This window comes from Hevea brasiliensis, chromosome 9 (genome assembly GCF_030052815.1).
Source record: "Hevea brasiliensis isolate MT/VB/25A 57/8 chromosome 9, ASM3005281v1, whole genome shotgun sequence".
NCBI lineage: Eukaryota > Viridiplantae > Streptophyta > Magnoliopsida > Malpighiales > Euphorbiaceae > Hevea > Hevea brasiliensis.
Genome location: NC_079501.1, coordinates 14,419,081 through 14,440,529, shown reverse-complemented (window position 1 = coordinate 14,440,529; position 21,449 = coordinate 14,419,081). Strand labels below are relative to the sequence as shown.

Here is a 21,449-nt window from a genome sequence, read left to right as displayed (position 1 = left end):
AGTTGGGTTAATGAATAGTTAAGGCTTACTACGGGCCTCGGGGGCTTTAGGCTGGCCCAGGTCCTAGTGCCGGTCCGGCCCATAGGTTGGGTCGTGACAATAATATATATATATATATATATATATATATATATATATATATATTATGTTATACAGTTAATTATATGATTGATATATTATGGTTGGTCCTAAAAAAATTTCTTGGCTCCGCCCCTATTTCTAACCTAAAAAAATTTCTTGGCTCCGCCCCTATTTCTAACCCAAACAAGGTCTCTTCACGTTTAAAAGAAAAAATGCCCTCAATAAATTAAAAAGACCAGTTAGCAGATCAAAATCATTATTTACTACAAGAAATTGAAAATGATTATATATATATATATATATATATATATATATATATATATATATATATGCATTTTTCTTATGAGACATTGCTTGCTGTAAAAATAGTTTGGTTAACTAATAATTTAAAAATTATAGGTGTGCTTGATACTGAACATATAAATTAGAATATGCTTGTAATTTTTAGATTAGATAACTATAAGAATTAGGGTGGCAATTTTAGATACGATCTATGAACATGACATGAAAATATAGGGTTTGGATTAAGTTTATTCATTTATGACATGATTATAATTATGTCGTATCATGAGTTAATCTGTTAATCTGACTTGACACGTTTATGATATGATTTAATATTTGTGTCACATGTTAACCCGTGACTCACTAATCCATTTAACCCGCTTTATGACTTAAATAGCGTGTTAAATAGGTTTAGTCATGTCAAACTGTGTTAAATAAGTCATGTCGTATTGAATATACCTAATACAATTTAATATTAATCGTGTCATGTCGTATTACCCATATAATAGAAGGATTGTGTTAATATTTAAATTTTTGATATAATTTATCAATCATGTAGTATTCGTATTACTCTTAATCATATTCGTATCGCGTGTTGACATGACACGAATATGATCAATCAACCCGAATTGACACCCCTTAAGAATGAGCTAAATTTAATGTCACTTTATATTTAATTATAGAGTAAATTAAAAAAAAAAAAGAGAATTTGCCTCACCAAGAATTAAAATTAAAATATATACTTGAAGTTGAAAATGAAAAATGAAATTATATCACTTGATTGAAAATAAATATAATGATTAAAAACTGATATTGCAATATAAATTAAATAGATAATATTTAAAAATAAAAACTAATTAATGGAAGACTCTGAAACAATCTTTATTCACATTTTCCACATTTAGGGCACTAAACGTTCTAACTAAATTAATAAACAAAATTAATTTAATAATTTAATCAATAATAAATATAAAAAACAATTAATAGTTCACAATAATTATTTGTAATGTAAACCAATATATTCTGATTTTCATATATTAATAAGATTAGCGAGTTTCACTTTTATCAAGCCATGGATTTCACATTTTTCACTAAACTGTCATATCACTATTTTAATTAAAATATTAATGAAAACCTAATAAATGCGATAAGTATGATTAAAAAATAGATTTGGAAAATTAAAAAAGAAAAAGATAATTTAATTTAATTATTATTATTATTATGTTTGAAAAATGCAAAGTTGATAGAATTGATTTTTTCATATAAAATAAGTTTTTGTTAGAAAAATAAATAATCATTAAAGTGATATATTTTTATGATATTTTATTTAATGATTTTTAGTAACACATAAATTATTTTATTTCATAAATAATTTTGTCATTTTAAAAATCACTTTACATAAAAATAAAAGTAATTAAGTTAAATTACTTGAACAGAATTCGAATGGAATTTTAATTTCTACAGGCGTGAATGAAGGAAAAGGGCAAAGCTAAACACAATATTTCAGGCCCAACACGCGGCGGACCGAACGCGCTTAGTACCGACACCATTCACTGTATTTTGTAGATTTTTCTCCATCTTTGATTATGTCTGCTTCTTGAGAGTTTGTTTCGTTTTCCCCCAAAAGAAAAACAAGACTAAATTGCTTTCGTCGACTTCAGTTTTGCTTATAATTAGCTCACTCTTAATTCAAGCGTTACTGCTTTTATGAGCAAATCTTTCCTCCCTACTTTAATCAAATACAAGCATTCAGCTTGAGTGAGTACTCAGTACTACTGCATAGTGACTGAAGGGCTTAGCACTGCGTGAAGGTGAGTCTAGTCCTTGATGCTGCTGTATTTAGTTGTGTAAGCAATGGAAGCAAAATTTGGCTATTTTTTCTAACTTTCATTGTTTAGGATTCTTATTATTTTTAAAAAATTTTTCATAATGAAATTAGGATATTTTGGAAGTGAATCTCTGCGTATGTGGATTGATTGATTGTGTTGTCTATATTTTGAAAGGAAAAGGAGTGATCTGTTGGGAGTTACAAAGCCGCCTAGACAACGGCGATGTCGTCGTGGTCTCTGAAGTTGCCTTCAACAAAGCCACAGTCAAATCTGGAACGCTTTCTTCAATGCGTGAGTCCAGTTGTTCCTTCTAAAATCCTTCCTCAGGTACTCCATTGAGCTCACTCTTAATTTGCATCATCATAATCTTCTTCTTCTTGTTCTTCTTTGTTTCCAAACTGAATTTGTTCCTTCTCTTTTTGGCTTAAAATTCTTGTTATTTACTGCATAATTCTCCCTTTTATGAGTTTGCTTTTAATAAAGAGAAAAGAAAGGATTGAGAATTCAGAAGCCGGTCCTATATTTCCATGGATTTACAGATTTTTCTTTTTCTTTATTCTCAAATAATAATAATAATAATAATAATAATAATAATAATAATAATAATAATAATAATAATTTTTATAAAATAGAAAGCTAATTTACTTTTGTGAGCGGTGGTAGTGATCATTGTACCGATATGAATTTGTGTTGTGGAGTGGGCTAGACTTTGGCTTTTGTTTGTCTAGTACTATGGGCCTCTTCCAGTTCACATCATCGGAGTTTGGCATTATTCGTGGGATGCTGCGAATATCCTCTGAAGATGTTGCTGTCCTTATCGTTTCTTTGTTCCTACATGGTTTCGCGGCCATGTGTTGCACGTTCGTCCTTTACATACTTATTATTCATTTCATACTCTTAATTTTAGCCCATAGCTGCCAGGTTTAGATTTCAAAAATTTGCTTGTTTTATTAAATTGTTTAAGGATAGCCGTTAACTTGAGATCCTATATTTGTATTCAGAACCTTAATTTTAAATGTGCTAATCCCTATGCAATGCTGGACATTCCCGCGTGCATATTCCATGATGTTATTTCTATTTCCTACTTGGATTCTTGGAACCAAATGGGGGTATTCTTGCAAATTCTTTGCTTGTGTTTGACTTAGATGGAAAGTGGTAATTTATTTGGGTTCTCATAAATTCTCTCTGCACTGAATACCAAATAAATAATAATAGAAAAGGTCTGCAAATAGTTTTAGGAGCAGCTTTGGCTAATGGCTGATTATGGCAAATAGGCAGGTAATAAGTATTTGTAAGAGTTAAAAATACCCTGGATTTGAGATGAGGAACTAGCCAGTAGCAAGCCCAGTGTTTCATATTTCTTTTATTTTTTCATCATCGAGATTTTTTGTGTTGACTATATATTTATTTTCGTGTTGCATGCGCATAAAACTTAGAAGGTAATAAATGTTGGGATGCTTTTGGTTGCCAGCATATGATGCCTTATGTGTAACTTTATGCACAATTATGGCAATACAAAATGAGATTCTTGTCATGTCTTAGAGCCTTTTTTTTTCCCGATCCTCTCCTTTTAGTAGGGACTTCCTTGTTTCATGGACTAAATTGATGAAACTTTTATTTCCAAATTGCACTTTTATGCATATTATTACAAGACAAAAAGGGATTCTAGTCATGTCTAGAGCCTTTTTTTTTTTTTTCCCTTTAGTCCTCTCATTTTAGCATACTCCTTTCTTTCATCCGTGAACTAAACTAATGAAACTCTAATTTCCAAATTGCACTTTAATGCTCAATTATGACAAGACAAATTTATGTCGTGTCTCGTAATCGTTTTCAGTCCTTCCATTTTAGTTGAAACTCCCATGTTTCATCCATGGGAATAAGTTATTTAAACTTTTATTTCCACACTTTTATGCACAATTATGACAAGACAAAAAAGGATTCTTGTCATGTCTTAAAGACCCCTTTTTTTAGTCCTCTCATTTTAGTAGAGACTTCCTTGCTTCATCCATGGGACTAAACTAAACTCTTATTTTCGAATTGTACTTTTATGTACGATTATGATAAGACAAAAGGGGATTCTTGTCGTGTGTCAGAGCCTTTTTTGCATTCCTCTCTCATTTAGTAGAGGCTCCATTGTTTCATCTGTGGGACTAAATTAATGAAATTTTTATTTCCAAATTGCACTTTTATGCATAATTATGACAAGACAAAAAGGGATTCTTATCATGTCTCATAGTTTTGTTTCTTTTAGTCCTTCTATTTTAGTATCGAGCCTTTTTTTTTTTTTTGAATTCCTCTCATTCTAATACCGACTCTTTTATTTCATCCATGGGACTAAATTAGCGTGCTTTTATTTCCAACTTACACTTTTATGCACAATTATGACAAGACAAAAAGGTATTATTGTCGTGTCTTGTAACCTTTTTTCAATCCTCTCATTTTACTAAAGAGTTGCTTGTTTCATCCATAGGACTAAATTAGTGAAACTTTTATTTCCAAATTGCACTTTTATGCACAATAATGAAAAGACAAAAAATGAGTATTGTTGTGTTTCTGGGCCTTTTTTAGTCCTCTCATTTCAGTAGACTCCCTTTTATTCATCCATAGGACTAAATTAATGAAATTTTTATTTCCAAATTGCACTTTTATGCACAATTATGACAATGAAAAAAAAAAGAGATTCTTTTCATGTCTCAGAGCCCTTTTTTTTTTTTTTGAAATCTTCTCATTTTAGTAGAGATTCTCTTGTTTCATGTATGGGACTAAATTAATGGAACTTTTTTTTTTTCCCCAAAATGCTTTACTTAGATTTATTACATAACAAAAGAAAACCAACAATGTTCTTCGTGTCTCCAAAAGTAATGAGTTCTCTTCTCATCCTTCCCTCTTCTTGTTATCATTAGTATTATCTTATTTGTTCACGAATTACACGTAGACTTAAAATTTGTCTAACTTTGATTTAAGACAAGATTCAAGAAAGTTTTGTCAAATAGAAGCCAAGAGACAAATGTGGCCACCATTACTCATCTCCTCCTTCATTTGTAAAGGAAGAATAATATAAGTAAGGATTAATGAATTAAATAAATTAAGTTGTATGATATCGTGGAAAAAGGTGGGATTTGGAGTTAAATGTGATATGAGACAATCATGTGCCCACTGTTAAAGTCTAAGAAACAATATTTTCTTTCCTATGCTTAATGCTAAAGTATAAGGAAAACAATCTCATATATTTGTACTTTACTTCCTTTTTAGTGACGTACATTTGAACATTGTATAAAAATCCTTTTCTTATGGTTAAAAAGAAAAAGGAAATAAGAAGATATAATGAATGATCTAAAAGAATTTAAATTATTACATAGAAATCAAAACTATTACATTTTTAAACAACTAAATGAATCACTTGAAATTATGATTTATAGACTAATACAAAAAGAAGGGGAAGGTAAAAGTTAATTGTACTAAAATGAAACAAAAAGTAAAGTAAATAACCAATAGTAGCTTTCAATTTTGAACTAAGAAACAAAATTTTGACCTTAACATAAAAAAATTTCTAATAAAAAGAAAAAAATCTTCAAGCATATATACCAAAAAGGTGAAGGAAGAAATAAAGTATTACATGCTAATCTTGGTGAAGGTAAGTGAAAATCCTTTAGGCCAAAGAAACATTTGAAACCTAAAAGAATTAATTAAGAACCCTCTTTATGTAGACTATCTCAAGCCATTGACTTGATAGCTTAGTGGTCGAGTGTTTATCTCATAGTACAAGAGGTTAGAGGTTCAAAGTCTAACAACCCATTTCTATGTGAACAATTTATTGAATTTGATTGCAACCAAGCATATAAAGCAAACAATAAACCAAAATAATTAGGGCAGTGTGAATGCTTGTCTGATATGAACTTAGGAGAATCATACCCTAAAAGCTAGCTATTGAGGTTGAAGAGCTCAAGTTCATAAATGCCCAACATTGAAATCTCATACTTTCAATTTGAGAAGTGAGTTTCTTTGCAATGAGATCATAATATTCCATCATGCTTCGCAGCCCTAGTGCCCATGTAAGCTGGCTTTGTGTTAGCTTAATCTAGCCCTGGGCAAACACTGCTATTTCGGCGTCACCACTGTTTGCACCGTACGATTGCAACTGGGAGATGTGTCGAAACAATGGGTCCAGAGGCTTCCTTGGGCTGAATGCTACTACAATACATCCTACCATACAACACTTCTTACTTCTCCTTTTCAGGTGGTGTATGGTCGGGAACCTCCCTGCTTATTTTCATATTAAGCGGGTTATTCTTGTGTTGATGCTGTAGATCACGCCTTAATTAATCATGACAAAATGCTACGTGAGATTTGATCCCGTTTACAACAAGCTCAACAGTGGAAGGAGGTTTATGATAACGACCATCGTGAATTGGAATTTGAAGTTGTTTCATTTGTTTGGCTGAAATTGCACCCTTATTATTAAAAATTACTAGCGGACAAACTCAGGTGCAAACTAGGTCCTCGGTTCTATGGGCCTTTCAAAGTGCTTGGCAAGATTGGGCAAGTTGCTTATCAATTGGAGTTGCTACAATACAATAAACTTCACAATGTCTTCCATATTTCTTTACTTAAAGCATTCAAAGGTCCACCTCTTGCAACTCCACCACTCTTACCACCTATTGCAGATGGCCGAGTAGTTCCTCTTCCATGTTCCATTATCTTAAGCGTGGAGTATGGGAAATTTTAGTTCAATGGTGTGGCATGCCTCAATCTAACACAACATGGAAAACCATTACTCAATTACAACTTGCTTATCCATATCTAGATTTTGAGTTTGAGGTCAAGCTCTTTCTCTAGGAGGGGACTAATGTTAGGGATGCACTCACAGGTAGAGCTTATGCAAGGTGTGGACCACCAAATAAGGAAGTCAATGGCAACTAGCATCAACAATAAATTTACAAATGGCAGCAATATCCAGCAAATGAGGAGGAATCAAATAGCTATTATTAGCAAATGTATACATTCCAATTGAGAAATTATTTTGATTGTAATTCTCTTAAATTAAGGCCTTGAATGTTGTCTTCCAGTTGTAAAGAATTCCTATTATGAATCATGTAATCTTTTTATAAGGAGACCATGTTTATGAATAAAGATAAGCAAAATTTCTTCAATCAATTAGCAAAGGTGCTAAGCTCCCTCTAATGAGCCTAGTCTAATTTAGAGGTTATAAGCTTCCTTCAATGAGCTTCATTACAATTCACCATAGGTTGTTCATTGAAAGGTCGGAACACTAGTAAGTGGAACTCCGGCAATTCAGAAGTTGATTATCCTGTTGAGCGGCCCGTGACACAATCCTATGCCACAGTCCATAACAAAGTCATTATACTTTTAGAGTGAAGAGGGATAGATTTCATTGGTGTCTATACCACCTCTAGTCTATTCATTGGTGTTTATACCACCTTTGGTCTAACTCTGTCAATAAAAACATACCATTGTTACTAGATTCGCTCAACCCCTTTGGATATCGTGGTATGAGTTGCACGTTCCAATTTGCGGAATGTTTGCATCCCTTATTGCCAGGGGATGTGATCTAGGACGGTAAATTGGGAGTTCTGGCAAGCAAGAAAGGGGAAAAAAAAGGAAGAAGAAGAAGAAAACAACCACTATGTGTGAAAGAATAAGAAAGCCAATAACGCAAGAAGAAGAAAAATAAGAAGAAGAAGAACAACAAAAATGACAGAACGATGTTCTTTTGGATTGGGTAGATGGAACTCTTTTAGTTTTTCTTTTTTCCTATATTAGTGAGTTAAGTGGGACATTGGGTAACCTCTTTATAAGGAGACTATGTTTATGAATAAAGATAATAAAAATTTCTTCAATCCATTGGCAAAGGTGCTAAACTCCCTCTAACGAGCCTAGTCTAATTAAAGGTTCAAGCTCTCTCCAACAAGCTTCATTACAATTCGCCATAGGTCATTCATGGAAAGGTCAGAACACCAGTGAGTGGAAGTTGCAATTCAGAAATTGATTATTCTGTTCAGTTGCCCGTGACACGATCCTATGCCAAAGTCCATAACAAAGTCATTATGCTTTTAGAGCGAAGAGTGAGAGATTTTATTGGTATCTATATAACCTCTAGTCTAACTCTATCAATAAAAACATACCATTTTTACTAGATTCGCTCAACCCTCTTGGATATTGCGGTATGAGTTGCACATTCCAATTTGCAGAATGTTTGCATCCCTTATTGATAGGGCACGTGATCTGGGTCGGCGAATTGGGAGTTTCGGCAAGCAAGAAAGGGAAGAAAAAAAAGGAAGAAGAAGAAAAGAAATGACATAACGATGTTCTTTTGGGGTGGGTAGGTGGGACTCTTTTAGATTTTCCTTTGTCCTATATTAGATCCTCGCACATGGTAAATAACCAAATTCCAATTGAAATAAAATCTTTAGGATAAATGAATAAAATTTAGGAGGAATCAATGAAAGGACATCAATTCAAATCCTGGATTTTCGAATTTAGAGAGATATTGGGAGAGATCAAGAATTCTTATTATTTCCATGACAAAATATAATTCTCATTTTTCGTTTAGTTGTTTAGAATGTCTAAATTCTATTAGAAAAATTTCTTTTTTATTTTTATATATTTTTTATTATTTTATTTTTCTATTATTATAATTTTAATTTGAAATTATTTTATTTTAATTTTATATATTATATTATTATTCTATATTTATTCTATAAATATTATTATTTGTTGTATAGATTATTCTATTATATAGAATTTAAAAATTTATATATTATTTTATTATGAGTTAAGTGGGACATCAGTTTTTGAAAGGGCAGTAAGTAACTTTTGACTAATTTACTATTGGATGATATATTATTAGAGGATTAGATGGAATTTTAAACTGTTGGAATGTAATATACAATAAATATTTTTTTTAATTGTTATTGAGGAGATAATTTATAGGAAATATAAAAATTACTAATTATATTTTTTAATAATAATAATAATAATAATAATAATAATAATAATAAAATGACTTAAATTTTGAATAACATATTATTATGTCAAAAATTATATATTAATTAATTATATTAAATTAAAATTTAATTTTTCATAAACATATTATGTTAAGTAAAATTAAAAAAAATAAATTACACAAATATATTTTACATGCTACATGATATAATTTGCATACCACGAATTGATCACATTCTGATTAAGCTTACTCCCTATTTATCCTATATTTCATTAAGTGGCGTACGGCACAACACAATCCAAGAGTATCAAGTTCTAGGTAACTATGAAACATACACAGTTATGAAATTATTGAGATATGTATATATAAATGCATAACAAAAGAAATATACCATCATTAAGACGTTTATTATTGAAAACTTGAGATAAAATATGTGAACCGTCAAAATTTGTAGCACTTATGGAGATTTCAAATATTGAATTAGTGTGGGAAATTAATTCTTAAAGATAAATATAAATAAATAAATGCAGAGACCTAAAGAGGAGTTCCTTGTCTAGCCACTGTTATATATATAGTCTTTTTAGCAAAAGGAGAGAGGAAACACCCTGAAGTGCCTTTTGACTGAATCCCACGTGGCATTGAAATCAGTAGCTGCTGCAATCCTTTTGAAAACAATTTCTAAGTGCCTCCTTTCATCTAGTTGCCTGTAGACTATTTGTTCTTCTTTTTATTAGATTTATTACATCAAGTGACATGACCTTCTGGTCATCCACATTACAAGTTGCTAGTGCTGAAAATAATTATTTCTGATATTTGGTGACAAGTTGCAGCTATTAGGAAATAATCCTTCTACATGTTCCTTTACCTTTTTTTTTTTTTTTAATTTTAAGGTTCGTTGACAGAACCCTTCTCTTTAAAAATATTTTTGCAGAGTTGTATCCATGATCTAAACAGCTCATGGCAGCCACCTCGTAGCAAGGACATGGTTGAATATTTTACTTTGGGAGATCTGTGGGATTGCTATGATGAATGGAGTGCATATGGAGCTGGCACCCAAGTATGGTTGAACAAAGATGAGAGCATCATGCAATATTATGTCCCTTATCTATCTGCTATTCAGATCTACAGTAATAAGTCAGCTGTGACTTCCAGGTTTGTGATATTTCTTTGTCTTTTATGTACCAAAAAGAGACTCATTCATTGCTTCTCTTGTGGACTGGTTCTTTGCCGTGAAATTGAACTAATATGCTTATCTTCTTGTAGAAATCTGAATCCAAGAGTATACACTGATGCAGTCGAATTTGAAAGCGACTCTTGGAGTGATGACAGTACAAGTGATAAACTATCAAGATCACTAAGCAATAACTCCAACAGGACTTGGGATACCATTTCTGAGGATTTAGGCTTTGACCACGAGGGTTCTTTGCTGGCAAAGGATAGGTTTGGTTATCTTTACCTACAATACTTCGAGATATCTTCTCCATGCTGGAGGGTTCCACTCATGGAAAAGGTGAATTTCTTTTCCTGTTAATTTGCTTGCTTTTATTGATACTGTGTTAGCCAGTAAGATATTGGACTGAGGAAAGCTTCACACATTGTGTGAGCTAGTAGGATCAAGGACTAAAGAAAGCCTCACACTTGCCTGTTTCTAGGTTGGAATTACATCAATCAACCGAAGAAGTATGTTAGCATTGCATCAATCAACTTAAGAAGTGTAATTGTGGGAATTTTATATACATTAAATAATAAAGAATATAAACTCAAGTAGTAAGTCCAATAGGTGCATTCACTCATAATCAATGTAATATTTGAACTCCTAAACTTTTTTTTTTTTTATTTGAGTCCATCAGAGCAAACCTGTGAAATTACTACAATGGGCACTTGTCTGGAATTTGGGATTTTTTTTATTTAATTTTTAATTGTGAACTTAAGATCTTTATTTCCGATTTTCTAGTACAATTTATACTTGGAAGTTTAGGTTTATATAATATAGGAATTATATCGTTGATATGCATATTTAAGAAGTTATAGTAGGTTCATAATATCCTAGTTAGTATTGGTTTAGTATTTTCTTATTTTGGAATTCCTAATCCTAGTAGTTGTAGGATTAGTTATTAGTTTTTAAATACCTATGTAAATGATGCAGTCAAGGAAAACTAAATTTAGGAATTATTTGCTTCCATTTTTAATTTTTAATTTTGAAATTAAGATCTTTAATTCAGATTTTATTGTACAATTCATTGTAGGAAGTTTTGGTTTCTATTATTTAGGAATTCTATTGTTAGTAGAAATATTTTAAAATTTGTAGTAGGTTTAGAATTTCCTAGTTGATATTGGTTTATTATTTTCCTATCTTGGGAATCCTAATTCTAGAAGTGTTATGTTTAGTTATTAGTATATAAATACTTAAGTAATTTAGGTATTTTTCTAGAGTTTTAGCTTATTTTAACGTCACTGGGTCATTATAAATGTAGAGTATCAAATTTATTTACCTGTGTTGTGTAAATGTTCATTGTCAGATAACTGAGTTAGCTAGAAATCATCCGGGACTGATGACACTCAAGAATGTGGATCTTTCTCCAGCAAGTTGGATGGCTGTTGCTTGGTAATGCTGATTAGTTATATACTCGTATGTGTTAATCATGTTTATAACTTATTATTGTTAGTAATTGTATTATATGATTGGAATTTATAGGAATTTTACGTCTATATGAAACTTTCGTTGGGTTTCTTTTGATCAAGCTGGCAATGCAGTCTATTCATTTGCTGCTGCCAGTGTCACATAGTAGTTAAACTCAAAAGTATTATCCAAGCCCCATCTTTGATGACATAAGTCTAAAAAAGTAAGCATCCTTATACCCTGCTAGAAACTTTAACAGGTGCCATTTATGTTGAGGTTTGTGCAAGGTTTGATATCTCAATAAAACAGGATTTAAGGAAGTGGAATACCTTTATAGTGGGGGAAGACATGAGAGTTTTGAGATAGTGGAGAACACGGAGGTATTTTGTGTGATGGTCATCTCTGTGGGATTTCCTGGTGATAACCTTGGGCATAAATGACTTCCACGTTCATTTGATCCATACACTATGTAAAAGTATCATTCCAACAGAAACTCCTTCCTATTTATGCCTTTAAGTGTCTAAAGAATAAAAGTTACTTGGTTTACCTTGTCCTTGATGTCTCTTTGATGTTATCCCATAATAAGAAGATTCACTATCTGAAGACAAACATATTATTGGCTTTTGCTCTTGATTCAAGGAAACCAAATATAAGTACCTGACAACCGCTGCGTCAATGTGTTCTTGCAACTTTGATCACATTAGTTAATATCCCTTTTAGGAGGATACTTGAATGAGGATAAAAGGTTCAGTTCAAAACAGTTTAATTCTCTTGGTCAATATTTGGTCTATTTTTCTAGTTTATTACTTTTTTTTTTTTTTTAATTTTGAGTCATGTTATATTGAAATATTGAGCTTGATATATTTCCTTACGTTAATAAGTAGTAATTGTATTCATGTCTTTCATTTTTAATAAGTAGTAATTTTGATTCATGTCTTTTATTGTTGATCAGGTACCCTATTTATCATATTCCTTCTCAAAGAAATGATAAGGACTTATCAACATGTTTCCTCACTTATCATACATTATCATCATCTTTCCAAGGTATTTTGATTCTCTGTTGCCTCTCATATAGTTTGATATTTCTTTGTTTTTGGCTGATTGATTGGTGAATTAAAAACTGGAAATCTTAATGATAATAGTTATCCATAATTAATGAGAGGAGTTGACTCATGTCACGTGTTCCTTTCTTGGGGCAGCATACTTTTAACTTTTTGCACTTTATCTTTGTCTTTTATAGCTTCCCTTGGTTTTAAAATGTCGATTACCGGCTGAACAACTGAAACTCTCGGGAATAAACTGTAGACATAATTACCAGCTATTTGGAATATAGTTAATGCTTCTCATTAGAAACAAAAGATCAATGAACTAATGAAAGAGGCATGGAATAGGTGTCCTTTCTCCTTGCTAAAGGAATGGCCTTTCCTCAAATAAATTCCTGCCTATTATAATCACTAACAATGTCATCTGTCAGATACTAATGGACGAAGAGGAGAAATGGTAATAGGCAGTAGTGAGTCGAATAGTATGAGTTTTGGAGGGAAATGTAGTTAGGATTGGAGGGAAAGATACTGAAATAGTTTAGATAACAGAATCTGTTAAGAGGCAGTTGCACTACTCTTGTATAAAAAGGAGAACCATATGTGTATTCATTTATTCAAGAATCAATAACAGAAATACTTTCTCTACTCTGATTCTATTTCTCTTCTTATCCAATCTTATCTAGGGTACTGTCTCAATCCCTGTTTTAGAGGTTATCTCAGTACTGATACTTAACATCATCCCATCACACCCGCTATTATCACAACAAAAAAGCATTCTTAACTACTGCACCACCATTTTTACTAGTGCATTTATAAATACCACATCTCTCAGCAAGATAATTACGTAGGCTACCTTCACATTTTATGCCATTGTTACTACCGTTCCTGTAGAAGCTATCAGTCTATCATCGCCACCATCTTTATTGCTGCTGTTGGCATCATTGCTTCTGCTTTTGTTTTCCATTACTGGAGTTGCATTAATATTGCTATATCAATATTAATTACCCGCATGTCACGAATATCTTCATTGTAGTTATCAAAACCATCAACCTTGACTGTAAGTTGTTAATAGACCTATATTTTTTCTTCAATTGTTGCCAGGATCTCTTACAATATTTTTTACTAGGTAAATATCATTTGTTTACTATCCATATTGTTTATTAAAAAGATGACTTTGAAATCCATAATTTTAGAACAATAGTGAAGTCTGAAAGTGATTATTGGGGCATTCAATTTATGAGTTACTGTGAAGCTTCCTAAGAGTGATTGAGCGCAGATCAAGGAGTGGCACCACAATATGTGTAAATTACTCATGACATGAGATTTACTTTGTAGACTAAGTTTCCTCATGGTAGGTTAAAAGAGAAGTATAAAGAAAGGAGTAGAATCCTCCTTATAGCCTCTACTGAATACTGATCTAGAGAAGGCAGACAATAAAGTGCCCGATAAAACTCTATAATGGATATTGAGAAAAAGGGGACTTTTCTTTCAACTTATAAATGTTTTTAGGGATGTAAAGAGTAGTTGCAAAAGTGAAGATTGTTAGAAGCGACATTGACGTATTTTCAGCTATAATCACTGTACACGTAGAATTTCCTTTTGTCCTTGACTTTCTGCTATGTTTTTGGATGAATTGAACAAGGATACTGAGACAATACACTGTGATGCATACTATTTGTTGCTGATTAGAGTTATTGATGAGAACCACTAAGTCTAGTCTAAAATTTTCAGTGTACGCCAAATCAAACAGAAAATTTGCATGTGACCTTTTATTTATTCTTTTCTTTATCTAGATAGGAGTACAACTGGCCATGCGAGATATCAGGTTGACTCCCACTCCCTGATTTCCACCCCAACCATATCAAACTAATAATCTTATCCATAATGGAGCTACTTGCCTAAGGATTTCAGAATTTCAAAGCTTTTAAGCTGTAGAAAGAGATGATTCTCCTTAATTTCAATTAATCTGTACATGGGTATATATATATATATACACAATTGATTTCTATAATTGTGTTCTACTAATTAGGAAGAAATTCTAAATAAGAAATCCTAAATAGGAATACAGAATACAGAATATATAGAGAAATAGTATAGTGATTGACTTTCCATAACACTCCCCCTCAAGTTGAAGCATAGATGTTAATCATGCTCAACTTGTTACAAATGTAGTCAATCCTAACTCCATTCAGAGCTTTTGTGAAAATATCTCCTAACTGCTCTCCAGTTTTGATGTGTCATGTTGAGATGATCTGTTGTTGAATCTTTTCACGAACAAAGTGACAATCAATCTCAATATGTTTGGTCCGCTCATGAAAAACCGGATTAGAAGCAATATGGAGAGTAGCTTGATTATCACACCACAATTTCGCAGGCAGGGAGGTCTTAAAGTCTGTCTCATCTAGTAATTGAAGTATCCACATTACCTCACATAATGATTGTGCCATGGCTCTGTATTCGGATTCAACACTAGATAAAGAAACTATACTTTGCTTCTTGCTTTTCCAAGACACCAAATTTCCTCCAACAAAAACGCAATATCCAGTAGTTGACCTCCTGTCAACCTTAGATCCAGCCCAATCAGCATTTGAAAAACATTCAACATTCAAATGCCCATGATTACTAAATAACAAACCTCTTCTTAGAGCGCCCTTCAGATAACACAAGATTTGTCCCAAGGCTTCCCAATGAGCAAGAGTTGTGGAAGACATAAACTGTCTTACCAGACTAACGGCATAAGTAATGTCAGGACGAGTGACTGTAAGGTAGTTCAATTTTCCTACCAATCTCCTGTATCTCTCTGGATCTTCAAACAACTCACTATCCCTTGCTAACAGTTGTAAATTTGGAGTCATTGGTGCACTACAAGGCTTAGCACCTAATTTTCCTGTCTCTGTCAATAAATCGAGGACTTTTTTTTTTTGAGACAAGAAAATACCCTTTTTACTTCTCATAACTTCAATACCCAAGAAATACTTTAACAATCCCAAGTCTTTGGTCTGAAACTGGGTTTGGAGGAAGGTTTTAAGAGATGAAATACCTGCAGAGTCACTTCCAGTGATGACAATGTTATCCACATAGACTACTAGGAGAATTAGACCAGCCTCAGATTGCCTATAAAATACTGAGTGATTACACTTACTCTTTTGCATACTAAATTCCTGTACTGCTTCACTAAATCTCCCAAACCAGGCCCTAGGACTTTATTTCAAGCCGTAAAGAGACTTCCGAAGTCTACAAACTTTACACAACTCCCCCTAAGCAACAAACCCCGGTGGTTGCTCCATATACACCTCCTTCTGAAGATCACTATGAAGGAAAGCATTCTTGATATCCAATTAGTGCAGGGGCCAATCATATGTAGCTACTAAAGAGATAAACAAGCGAACAGAAGAAAGTTTAGCTATAGGAGAAAAAGTGTCAGAGTAATTAACCCCATATGTCTGAGCATATTCTTTTACTACAAGGCATGCTTTTACCCTGGCCACAGAACCATCAGGATTTACCTTTATTGTAAATATCCATTTGCAACCAATAGCTTTCTTACTGGTGGGCAAAGGCAACAGTTTCCATTTACCATTAGTATCTAAAGCCTCAATTTCCTCTTTCATAGCAGCACACTAGCCAGGATGAGACAGTGCCTCATCAACAGTATTAGGGATAGGAACAGAGTCTAAAGAAGTAACAAAACACTGAGAACAAGAAGACAATTGATTATAAGAAACAAAAGAAGAAATAGGGTAAGTACATGAACGTTTACCTTTACGAAGAGCAATGGGAAAATCTAGATCAGAATCATGATCAGTATGAGGTATAGGATCTCCCAACGAAGTAGCTGGTGGAGGATCAGAGTCAGGAATCTCCAATCTCCTGGAATAAACATGAACAACGGGAGGTCGAGTAGGTCTAGAGACAGAAGGAACAGGCTGTGGGAGAGGACTAGACATTGGTTGGACAGTCTATATTAAGAGATCATCCTCTTCCCCCTAACTCTCATACACAGATGATTGAGGAAAAAATGGAGTGGATTTAAAAAATGTGACATCTGCAGAAACAAGATAGCGATTAAGAGTAGCAGAGAAACAACAGTACCCTTTTTGCAGCCGGGAGTACCCAAAGAAGACACATTTGAGAGACTTTAGATCCAATTTAGTAACTTGTGGACGAACATCACGCACAAAACAGGTACAACAAAAAATACGGGGTTCAACAGGGAACAAAGATTTTGTAGGAAACAAAGCAGTATAAGGAATATCCCCATTAAGGACAGAAGACGGCATACGATTGATAAAAAAACATGCCGTAGAAACTGCATCCGCCTAAAAGTATTTAGGAACTTTCATTTGAAAAAGAAGAGCACGAGTTACCTAAAGAAGATGTCGATTTTTTCTTTCGGCCACGCCATTTTGGGATGGGGTATCCACATAGGAAGACTAATGAAGAATGTCATCTTATGTTATATAAGACTGAAATTGTGTTGAAAAGTATTCTTTGGCATTGTCACTTCTTAATTTGAGCACAAAAATATTAAATTGAGTTTTGATTTCATTACAAAAGGCACAAAAGATTGAAAACAACTCAGAACAATTCTTCATTAAATATAACTAGGTAACACGAGAGTAATCATCGACAAAAGTAACAAAATAACGAAATCCGGTTTTAGAAATAATAGAATAAGGACCCCAAACATCAGAATGAACTAATTCAAAAGGGAATGAAGCCCGTTTATTGACTCTAGACACAGAAGGCAAACGATGATGTTTTGTAAACTGACACGACTCACATTCTAGTACTGATAAAGACGGAAACTGAGGACACAGCTTCTTCATGGTAGACAAAGAAGGATGGCTCAATCTACAATGAGCTTCAAGGGGTGTTAAGGTACTGAAGCAAACAAGCGACAGCGGTACATGATTTTCCAGAATATAGAGACCACCTGATTCACGTCCTCTACCAATAATCTGCTTCGTCGTAAGATCCTGAAACAAACACTGATCAGGAAAAAAGGAAACAGCACAATTTAAGGTACGAGTAAGTTTACTAACAGAAAGTAGATTAAAAGAGAATTTTGGTAGACACAAAACAGATGATAAGAAATTGACGAAGTCGGTTTCGCAGTTCCAAAACCCATGACACAAGAAGTAGAACCATTAGCTAAAGTAATAGTAGAGGAAGTGAGATTAGACTGAAAAGCAGATAGAAGACTAGAATTACGTGTCATGTGATCTGTCGCACCGGAATCAATAACCCTTTTGGATGAGAAAGACACAAGGCATATTGTGGATTTACTTGACTCAGCAATTGCAATGACAGGAGAATTGGTAGGCTTTAGAGATGCCTGATACTGAAAAAACTGTGCAAAATCCTCTGCAGATACCAAAATAGTTTTCTCAGAGGAAGATACTGTAGAATCCTCGGCTGTCATATTTGCCATCTATGATCGCTGATTTTTCCTCTGAAGTTGCGGACAATTATATTTTGTATGGCCAGGCTTATAGCAATAATAATAAATGACTCCTCTTGAGTCCTGATTAGAATTAGCCTCTCCATTACGCTGATTTCTTCTGTTGCTTGTAATTCCTCATCTACTTCATCTTCTATTGCCATGTTGTCCATTTGGATTACGGCTAATAAGAGCACTATTGACAGGTTGTGAAGATTGGGTACTCTCTGTACGAAGGACTCGTGTGAACGTTTCATGCAAAGAGGAAATCTCAGAGAGAATCTGAGATTTAGCAATCTCATACTCTGAAGGAAGGCCTGCAAGAAAACTCATAACAGCCAGTTTCTCCTGTTGGGCCTGTTGAACTTTCAGATCAGGACTAAAAGGCAATAATATATTAAATTCCTCATATACCCTTTTAAAATCCATAAAATAAGCCGTGAGAGACTTATCCTTTTTCTCAGCACGGTAGAATGCCTTACAAACATCATAAATACGGGAGATATTCCCTTTACTAGAATACAGAAAATTTAAGTAATTCATCAACTCCTTAACAAATTTACAGTGATTAATTAAACTAATTACCTCACTGTGAATCGAGTTCCGAAGCTGCAAAAACAACCGAGTATCCTCCCTTAGCTAAGTTTGTCGTGTATCATCTGTAGGTGGATCTTTAGTAACGTGATCATCCTTATCAATGCTACGCAAATAGATCCTAACAGTCTTACTCCACTCCAGATGATTCGAACCATTAAGTTTGTGTTCCATGATCTTAGTCATCATCGGAATCACATCAGAAATAACATTCTTATTGTCTGCCATTTGTTGAGACAAAGAAAACTGATCGAAACGCTAATCTAAAGTGCTCACAGCAGTAAAATAACCCAAAATCACAAATCAAGTAAATACCGAAATAGGATCTGAGAGCCAAACCTCAGAAGTCCTTTAATGGTGTACTGGATCAGGCAACAGCACACAGTGGTGGAATGAGGGGGTTGAGGCGACGCCGGCGATGTTGATCGGTGTCGAAATGGCCCATCGGCGGCCAAAGTCTCTCCTGAGCTAGGTGGTGAGAACAAATAGTCACCCTAGATAGATGACCTGCTCTGATACCATGTAGAAGAGATGATTCTCCTTAATTTCAATTACTCTGTACATGGGTATATATATATACAATTGATTCCTATAATTGTGTTCTACTAATTAGGAAGAAATCCTAAATAGGAATACCGAATATACAGAGAAATAATATAGTGATTGACTTTCCATAACATAAGCGATTAGTAATGCTAGGGACAGAGAAAAAGGTAATGTTGGGTACAATGAAGAAGGTATATGTTACTGTCATTACTTTATGTGCCAAGATTCCGTCATATTAGGGAGGAAATATTGAAGAGGAAGATATTTTTCACTTATAGTATGGTGGAGAAACCCAACTAGACTGACATCCAATTGTGGAGTCCCCATTACACTAAGGTTAAGTTGTTGAATCCTATAAAACTGGAATGACGCAGGTTATTGTCTATGATAACAAATACTGAGGAGTGCAACATCTGGTTAGATAAGATATCAAGAATGATGCTTCATGCATGGAGACGCAAGAAAGGAGCATCAATTTAGGACCAGTTTCAACTGGTATATTTTAAAACAAAAAGGGAGCAGGAAGTCATTGATGTGGAAAATTGATTAAATTCAAATAACTCGAAGGAGAGGTAGACCAATGATGATGTGTTTGCTGAAGTGGTAAAAGAATTGGTTTAGGTCCAGAACTAATTATATTAAGTTTATGCCAAAAACAAAAAAGCAAATGAGAAGGAATGGCATCTACATAACCCCCATCAACAAAATTTGGAGCAATCTTAATTGAGTTGTATTTAAGTTTGTAAATTTGTATCTTTGTAATAGCTTATATGGCAAATGGTTCCATGACAATTTATTAATATCATTATTTACTTGAGAACCTATTTTACTTAATCTTTTATAAAAATATGTTGTTCACTCCACAATAAAATCTAAACTATTTATAAGGCTTCATCGTTGTTCTCATGTGCTATTTAACTCAACAAAGCCTTATAAAATGATGAATGTTTAGGTTTATTGTTGATAAAATCATCAGATTGATATTAAATAGCCAAAGAGAACAATGATGAAGCCTTATAACTCTGCATATCAGTTGTGACAAAATATTTGAGTAACTCCACATATCAGTTGTGCTTTTGAATTATAAAATATATATTTTTTAGGGCTCTTTATGAATACATTCTATTTTGCATTGCCTTAACTTCATTGTGTTTCAGTTTTGAAATGTGTTTCACATTGGTTTCACTATTTAGGTCTTCATTGTTTTTGTCAATGTTATGTTTATGCCATGTTACATTCACTCATACAAGTTTATTTGTCCCTTAACTAAATACTAACTAACATGAACTTGTGCATTGTATTTCATTAACTTGTGGATCTATCCAGTGTGCATCATCTGTTTATTTTAAAGAGAGCGTAATTGCCACAGGTGCTTTGAAGTTTCTCAGCTGTTCTTGGCTTGATTATGCAGATTGTGGGAATGAGTATGGTGACGCGGTAGATCCTTTAGAAGCAACAAGAATTAAGTCCAATGGAGACGACAATGGTGGAATTTTCCTTCCTCCCTTTGGGATGGCTAGTTACAAGATGCAAGGTGATATTTGGATAAATCGAGAGACATCTGACCTTGAAAGAATAATCTATCTTCGTGATGCTGCAGATTCCTGGTTGAAGCAGCTAGATGTCCACCATCACGATTACAACTTTTTTGCCCACCACTCTACCATGTAAAATGCGGTGTACTCTTTTAACTTGTTTTTCCGTAGTTTTTCCTTCTGGTAATGTCGTGTTTGGCAGTTCTGAGCACATTAAGAAACTAGGCGTTGATGTGTATCCCAGAGTCAAGTGTAAATTGTGTAGCCCTGCAACTGGAAGGTGTAAACCCGTCATTGCAAGTGGCTTGATCCGGAAAGCTTTGTCAGTATAGGTGTTTTTTTTTTTTTGTTTTTTTTCTTTTGCAAGGGACTATAGTGAAGAATGGGAGGGCAAAGAGAGTGTTTATTTTCCTGTAGACCTCTATTAACCTGTAAATGGAACGTTTCAGTTGACTGAAACATGCTCTTTCATTAACTTTTTTGGTAGCTTTTGCATAGAACTAATTCACGTC

General features: G+C 33.5%; 1 protein-coding gene across 3 annotated transcripts; it reads left to right on the top strand.

Moving 5' to 3' along the window:
• Window positions 1-1,823: 1,823 nt before the first annotated feature.
• Window positions 1,824-21,396, top strand: LOC110654556 (uncharacterized). 3 transcript variants are annotated; one of them, XM_021810580.2, is made up of 7 exons: window positions 1,824-2,174; window positions 2,373-2,519; window positions 10,088-10,308; window positions 10,420-10,666; window positions 11,676-11,761; window positions 12,729-12,820; window positions 20,772-21,396. In XM_021810580.2, the coding sequence occupies exons 2-7, from the start codon at window positions 2,415-2,417 to the stop codon at window positions 21,071-21,073; spliced, it is 1,053 nt and encodes a 350-aa protein (XP_021666272.1). In that variant the 5' UTR covers window positions 1,824-2,174; window positions 2,373-2,414; the 3' UTR covers window positions 21,074-21,396. The 3 variants fall into 3 exon arrangements, with proteins under 3 accessions (XP_021666272.1, XP_021666271.1, XP_021666273.1); XM_021810579.2 differs by having other exon boundaries at window positions 1,825-2,174; window positions 2,367-2,519; XM_021810581.2 differs by having other exon boundaries at window positions 1,830-2,174; window positions 2,367-2,519; window positions 20,814-21,396.
• The last annotated feature ends 53 nt before the right edge of the window (window positions 21,397-21,449 follow it).

Coding starts and splice junctions, on each gene's coding strand:
- LOC110654556 (XM_021810580.2), top strand. CDS start 2,415: ATGTCGTCGTGGTCTCTGAAGTTGCCTTCAACAAAGCCACAGTCAAAT. Junction 2,520..10,087: donor CTTCTAAAATCCTTCCTCAG/GTACTCCATTGA, acceptor ATATTTTTGCAG/AGTTGTATCCATGATCTAAA. Junction 10,309..10,419: donor AAGTCAGCTGTGACTTCCAG/GTTTGTGATATT, acceptor ATCTTCTTGTAG/AAATCTGAATCCAAGAGTAT.